Source organism: Glycine max, chromosome 3 (assembly GCF_000004515.6).
Source record: "Glycine max cultivar Williams 82 chromosome 3, Glycine_max_v4.0, whole genome shotgun sequence".
NCBI lineage: Eukaryota > Viridiplantae > Streptophyta > Magnoliopsida > Fabales > Fabaceae > Glycine > Glycine max.
Genome location: NC_016090.4, coordinates 40752837 through 40760881, shown reverse-complemented (window position 1 = coordinate 40760881; position 8045 = coordinate 40752837). Strand labels below are relative to the sequence as shown.

Genomic DNA, 8045 nt, shown 5'->3' with positions numbered 1-8045 from the left:
AACTTAATTATCTATCATATCAACTGTGGTAAACCCTATTACACGGCTCATTGTTTGCATCCATCACAAGGTGGTATCCTTTTCCTCACTCTATTTTATTTCTAGCTTATTATGGTTGTCTGCTTTTTCGCTTTCGGTATACGAAGATAGTCAATTCTTGTCTTATTGTAAAATATATCATGTGAATAAATTGGCGTGTTGAAAAATACGAGCACTTTTATACACACACACAAAAAAAAAAGTTTTGAGATAAGTTATATTTCTTTTATAATCAACATCGCATCGTTCCTTATCTTTGTGCACATTATACTAAAAAAAAAGTTGCAGAACAATTTGTCTATAATTTAAAAAATAATTATAATTAAAAAACAAACTTTTGTCCTCAAACTTGAATTCAGTGGAATAATATATATAGATTAAATAATTGATATTATATATTGTGAAACACAAAAAATACTAATATTTCTGGCAATCGTGATAATGAATTCTAATGCATACATAAAAAATTTCTAGAGTATGAGTTTTGTAATATTCTCCTCGTGGAAGAGAAAAATATTTCGAAAGACTCAAACACATACTCACTCCAGCGACCAAGGCTCATAATCAAAGACAGTTATTCCTCCAGCTTAAGGTTAAAAAATAACGCTATTTTGGAATTCTAAAATGAAAAATAAATAATAAAAATAATTTTTTTCTTTCAAAAAATGTTATAAAAAAATTGAGATAATATAATGAATCAAAAGAATCGTGTTCAATTAATTATTAATATTGAGAGATGGTTATGAAGTTGACTAGGTTTTGAATCCATTTATTACTTTCTCATTATGTTCTCCTTCTGTTTCGATTCCTTTTGTATTAATGGGATCTTCCTCAAACCCAAAAAATAAGATCTTAAAGGAAAAATACAACTTCTTATTGGCTTAGCAATAGTTGATGTTAATAGCATAAAACCGTTTAGTTAGCTTTTGAATTAAACTGTCAAATTAATTAAGATGACTCGATCGTTTAATAAGCCTAATCACATACTATAGAACAATTTGTCATCTGAATTGAATATTGAAGCAAAACAAGCAGAGGGTTTTGGAAAGAAGTTGGTTTTGGTTCTAATCGTTGGAAACTGTAATTCACAATCTCGCATAATGGTTTACATATTTCATGCTTGTCTGCATTTGGTCTATACGTTGGTGTTTTGTTGTGCTGCGCGCATGTACACATGTCGGGGTTTTATGAAATTGTTTAGTTGGTGTGTTCATTCATGGGTTAGGGGCCTTTTATGCTGTCATGGTTATGCCATCGTACTGGAACTGGTTTTATAGTTTATGTGATTTATCCTTTTGGGCACCATTGATACACTTTAATTTTTGTAATTACTGTTATGCACTTATGCCTTGATTTTAATTAATACACCTCGTGTTGAAATCAAAGCTTTTTTATTTAATAAAATACATTTTGCCATTAAAAAAAAATAGTGCAATTTGTTTGCATGTCGATCGGAATGATAATAAAGGTTTCAATTCTTCGTAAGTCACTGATATAGCAAATCTTGTATCTTCATCAATCATCATTAGAAGTATATGTGATCATGAGCTGTTGCACTTTGTCTGCCAGTTAGTATACGTACAGATCCTCTATAGATCAATGATATAGTTGATCACATATTTTGTTATCACATATAGTTGTTATATATAGGTGTCGTGTGTCTACATGCACCTAAAGTGTTTTAGCGATAAAAAAAAACTCTATGAGTGATACTTGTTTAAATAATGTTTTTTTTATTATTATTTGGCAGATATTTAAAAAGTGTTAAACTAATTAAGTAATGTGGTGAAATAAATAATAAATTATGGTTAAAGTGCAAGGCTTAAAAGCATCATATTACCACTGGTTGATTCACCCAAATCTGTGCTTATAGCACAGGCATATGTTTAGACACCTGCACACTGTTTTCGTTGGAATCTTCCCATATGCATTTGTTGTTTTTAACTTGTGTATATGCTATATGCTATATTCTTGCACAGGTGGATCTCTATTTCATATGTTTGATGATAATTAATTAATGTTGTTTACTCGATCTATATATATAAGGTTAGAAGGATTCTACTTTGTATGTATTTGATGTGATATTACTCGTTTCTTTTGCACTTCTTGTGTCATCCAATAATATTTTTCTTTGTGGAATAAAAAAAAAACAGTAGCAATTTTTATTTCAACTAATAAAAGTTGATCGAAGAGAATTAAATAATACAAAAATAAACTTGGATAATTGCTAATTAAAAGAGGATGAAAGTACATGAAATTTTTATGTACGTATAGGATATATATAAAGAAGCCCTAGAATAAAGTATTATCACAAATTAACCACTACAAACGTCGATTTGTTTACAATTATTAAATATAACCAATAACTAATATTTTAACCTCCCTTTTTTTATACCAATGGAGGCACAAGACTTTCAAATCCTTGCTTAGTAGATTGTAATTAATTAAGAACATGGGTTGGTAGGAAATAGGATGAACAACTATAGCGGTAATCAAATTCAACGTAGTTCCAGAACATTATTCACTACCAGAAAGCACAAAGTGCATTTTATTTTGCTATGTGAAGACTTAATTTGGTTGCCTAACATATCTACGATGACATGATCAAGACATCAAACTCCATAGATAAGGGTCAAGTCAGGGCCAAGGGGAGGGGCATATGAAAGGCAGGGAAAAGAATGCAAAAGGCATATTAAGTTGATCTTTTCAAATTTTTAGTTTGTATATTTTTTTTTTATTAAATTACAGAAAAGGGAGTACAATTTTAAATTTCTTTTGATGGTAAATATAATCTTTAATTTTATTATTGTGGAAATAATATTGAACAATAAACTAACATAAAAAATTGACTTTATAAACTAACATAAAATTATAAAGTTATAAAATTTTAATTTTCTAAATTAGGTAAAAATTTAAATTATCATAAAAATGTTTATCACATGTCCATGAGTGAAACATCTAAACATACAGTATCCTACTTATATGGCCTGTGGGTCATTGAAGCTTGATATTATCGGCTCAAAAATATTTTTGGTAAGTTTAAAAAACGGAATCAAACCAATTAATAAACTACTGGTTTTATATCCGTTAATTAATTGGTTTTAAATTTCATCTCTTAATTCTTTCAATTTTATGGATTTTTTTTGGTACATGGAAGAAAAGATTAAGAAAGAAAATTTTAATTTTTGGGATTAATTCATGTTAAAAGATATTTTGATACATTTAAAATTTAAATTGATAGGAAATCAATTCTATGTATATTTTTTGGTCAGAATCACAGTTTTAGGGAAATTAATTTTGCTCGAATCTCTTAGGATAATTATAAATTAAATGATAATTTTTTCCTGTAAGGATTTAACACTGGGGAATCAATTATATATAACATGGCGAGAATAATTTGTCATGTACAAATTTATTTTATAGCATAAAAATTGAGATAATTAACACAAAAATTTGCAGTAGCGCGCATCTACAATTTTCTTTCTTTCTTTCTAGAATATAAAGCCTCGTGGCTTTTTTCCCACCTCTAAGTCTAACAAGAGCTGGTCCCAGCAAGAATATTTGTAGAACACACAACATCACAAACAACTTTTGATTTGTCTCTCCTTATCGGATTAAGTGAAGAATCCAACAAGAACGAGAAAAACACCCAGACTTTGTTTCATGGTGGAATGGAACCTAGCCAACTAACTCGATCAATCAGCCACCTTTCATTTGCCGTTAAGTGATTTGTTGTTCTAAGTATACTTTACTATGTACCAATCTTCCAAAAACAATATGCTTTTTTGGGTGTGGTACTATCACTTTGCTAGGTACATCTGTAATGCATGATTAGTCCATTATAAATAATGGAAAAACTTAACGTCTATAGCAGTATGGTTCCATTGTGCAGATTTTATATTAAGTGGATCTTATGAAATATTAAGATAAGTTTAATCCACTGCATGCATGTTCATATAAACAAAAATATTACAGTAACTAGTTGAAGAATTGTGGAATCCCTAAGCTATATTTCAAATTTATCATTCTAGTTAGATGATTATTTATAAGAATAGGACGGAGGTTATCATGTTTATTTATCGGGGATGGCCGCAAGTTTGTCTTGTATATAAGACTATATTTTATTTAAATTCAATTTTCATCTGTAATTATTGGATAGAGTTGTAATAGATTATATTTTTAAGGACAACTTTTTCAAAACAATATATAATTATCAATCATAAACATAAATATAATAGAATTATGGAGGGATAACAATAGACATCTCTGTATATCAAATAGTACATACAAATTACATTGACACTTGTATAGGATTTGTTAAATGTCTCTTGATATATATTCCTAACTTTTTTATCCCTACGCTAACTCATTTTAATTTTTTATCAGAAAAAAAAACATTTTAATTATTTAAAAATATTAACACTCGTTATACATTACATTAACTTCATTAATTGTTTAAAATCTCAAGGAGGTGTCCGGGTATATATGCAATCTCAAGCATAATTTACTCTATCAAATATTCCATTAATACTTTTTTTGATCACATATTACCCATTATATCATGTGTTGAATAGAGTTTGGCGTTTAACAAATTAAACTTTTCCAAAAGTCTTATATATAAGAAAGGATATTTGCCATCTTGTTTTTTTTTTTTAATTGATAGGTTGCATTATATGATTCTATAATAAATGTTAAATTTCCAAAAAGAAATATTGAAATTATTAGAACGATGCTAGTAATATAATATCATATTACAAAATTATCCTAAATTTACCATTTTTAAGAATTTACGTCATCCATTCACCTCCTCGCAATAGATGAATAGATAATGATCGATCCGAAATTACATTAATGAAGAACCATTAAAAAAAGGATCGAGTCTAAAGAGCTATATGAGCAGTGCAAGAAGCAGCTCATAATTGAACCTTCCACTTGACAATAGTTTACTCCTGACTGGGCCCATTGCTTGAAAATGTGTATCACTAGACCATCGTTTTCAAGGGAAAAAAATCATACACGTTATAACTTACGGCAGACTTTGGATACTTAAAATTGTCACAAGTTAAACCCCTTCTTTTAAAAGGGTCCTTTGTATATGCGTGATAGAAGCACCGTCATTGATTCAATCGAGACACGGAAACCATAAATCAATTAACTAGCAAAACACTTTTAACCCGATATATATTAGAATTTTTAAAAAATATATAATATACTTAACATAATAATTAATTTATATTTTTATACTCGTGATCAAACTATAAAATATGATATAATCGTTTATTATTATAAATTATTACTATTTTATTAAATATTATCATTAAATTATTAAATAAACTTATTTTTTAGAATTAAATATAAAAATTATCAAATGATTATAAATAAATATGTTAAAAATATACAAAATTCATAAATATTAAATCATAACATGATGAATACAATGATAATTAATTTTTATATATTATTATCAAGATAAAAAAATATTATGAGAACATATTATATATTATTAAATGATTAATTATTAACAGTATATATGAATTGAAGGAAAAAAAATCAATAAGATCAAACTAGGTCAACTTAAATCGGGTTACCGATTTTGACTAAATCCAAGAGAATTAAATTGAGGCTAAACCGAATCAAATGCATTTTTGATTCTTACCTTAATCGGACCCGCCCAGAACACCTGGTACCGAGTCCCACAGGTAGGGAGGGTCCTGTTTTTATAACTATGGATAGAACCTTCTTAAGGCTAATCAATGATATAATTTTGGAAACTGACAAGACAATTGAAGTTAGAGGCTGTTCCCTTTGACTTGTGCCATTTCTTCTCTCAATAAACTTCTATTGATGCCCCGCTCCACGTTCCATTCTTCAGTATCCTTTGTAGTTTGAACCTTCCTCACACTCCCACTTCAGAAACCAATCAAAGAGAGAGAGAGAGAGAGATGGGTAGAGCTCCTTGTTGTGACAAGGCAAATGTAAAGAAAGGACCATGGTCACCAGAAGAAGATGAAACGCTAAAGGATTACATAGAGCAACATGGCACTGGAGGGAATTGGATTGCGCTTCCTCAAAAAGTTGGTAAGTGCATAATAATAGAGATATATATGATGATGATGAGTCATATTACACTTTTCAAGCTAATGATGACATGTTCATATGCAAGGATTCTTATCTCTTACCTCTTTTTTTCCTTTGTCTTTGTGTTTCTGATTGAGTTTGTTTATCGCAGGTTTAAAAAGATGTGGTAAGAGCTGTAGACTAAGGTGGCTTAATTATCTTAGACCCAACATCAAGCATGGTCAATTCTCTGATGCAGAAGATAAAATAATCTGCAGCCTCTTCGCTAGCATTGGAAGCAGGTACCCTTCATTCACTTAGATTGATTATTACGCACCTTTCACTTTTCCCACTCAGATGTCACTTGTCAGAAGCTTCCCTAAACATGAAAACCGTACAAATAATTTCCAATTGAAGAAACAACCAGTCTTTTTTTTCTTTCACTTTTTTGGAAATAGAATATGCAAGTACAATACCGATATGAATATGATGTGTACTTTTAGATGATCTGCATCAGTTCTTGCATGCCAAATTTAGATCTGCTATGAATGCTAATGTATTAGTACTAGTAAGTTTCTTATAGTGGAAGATATTTTCACTGAGTGTAGGTGGTCCATAATAGCATCTCAGTTGCCAGGGAGGACTGACAATGATATAAAAAACTACTGGAACACCAAGCTCAAGAAGAAAATGATGGCCATGAATCCTTCAGTACTCCAAAGGAAGCCTCAACAAATTACCCTTTTATCCATCCTTCAAAGTTCAGCATCATCATTCAGAGACAGCAACAACATCTCATACTACCACCCTCACGGTTCCTTTTCCTACTCATCATCAAGTCTTGTGAGTGGTAACAACTCTTCTGCTAATGCTGATTCCTTGTTTCAAGCACAAGAGAGTTTCATGGACCCCAAGTGCCAATTCAAAGATAGCAGCATCTTTGTGTCTGGAGGTGAAGCCACAGCCACGGCCACGGCCACTAGTTGCAGCTCTTCTGATGGGAGCTGCAACAACCAGATAAGCCATGTCATGGAGCCTGCAGAGTTTGGTGATGCAAGTTTTGTTGGTGGGGCCAATAATCACATCTACAGTGGGGAGGAAGATGATAATAATACTCAGAAGTTGATGATGTTCTCCAATGCTGGTGGTAGTGTTAGTGGGTGGACAGGCAAACAAAATGGATTATTGTGGGAACAAAATCCATTGGATTATGGTCTTGAGGAAATTAAACAGCTCATTAGCACTAATAACAGTTGCAACAACTTTTTGTTTGATGACAAGAAGACACAAGAAAGAGTCACGTACTACTGATCGATGATGATTTCTTCAGACTTATGACTTGTTGGACTCAATTTGTTTGTGCTTTTGTGGGATGGGTTTTTAGTTTTAGTTTTTACTTTTTAGTATTGAATAGAATTGAACCACTTTCTTTGTTTGAAAGTACATTTAAAGTTTTCTTTTTGCAGTTACTTTGCCGAGGTAACCCTACCCATTCACATTCAAACCATACACATCCCCTAAGGAAGATAAAGAAAAGGAGGAACGAGGAACCTTTGATATGCTTAACAAGAGTTCCCTATTTGTAATTCTTTTATCTTCCAAACATCATCATAAAGAAGCTTGCAGCAGCAGTCCACTAATATTTTTCGTGTATCTCATGCATTATCTAATATTATTATATATATTTCACTTTTTTTTTCTTCATAAAGTCAATCATGCACCTAAAAGCATAAAGATCAATGTGCCTATTGCGTACTATATATATATGCAACAATAATTATCCTCTTCTCATAATTTTGTTCAACTAAAATACTCGATGCATGCTCAATTATTTAAGTGTTTGATAAAAAAAAAAATGATCGTAACGTAAAGTTAGAGTTCAGTTGTTCCTTGTAAATTTGAACTTGATAAACTCACCTTCCTTTCACCAATATTTGGAACTTTTTCTA

At 30.6% G+C, this 8045-nt stretch overlaps 1 protein-coding gene across 1 annotated transcript; it reads left to right on the top strand.

Moving 5' to 3' along the window:
• Positions 1-5674: 5674 nt before the first annotated feature.
• On the top strand, positions 5675-7800 carry LOC100301876 (transcription factor RAX2). Its single transcript, XM_006576972.4, has 3 exons — positions 5675-6117; positions 6269-6398; positions 6705-7800. The coding sequence occupies exons 1-3, from the start codon at positions 5982-5984 to the stop codon at positions 7405-7407; spliced, it is 969 nt and encodes a 322-aa protein (XP_006577035.1). The 5' UTR covers positions 5675-5981; the 3' UTR covers positions 7408-7800.
• The last annotated feature ends 245 nt before the right edge of the window (positions 7801-8045 follow it).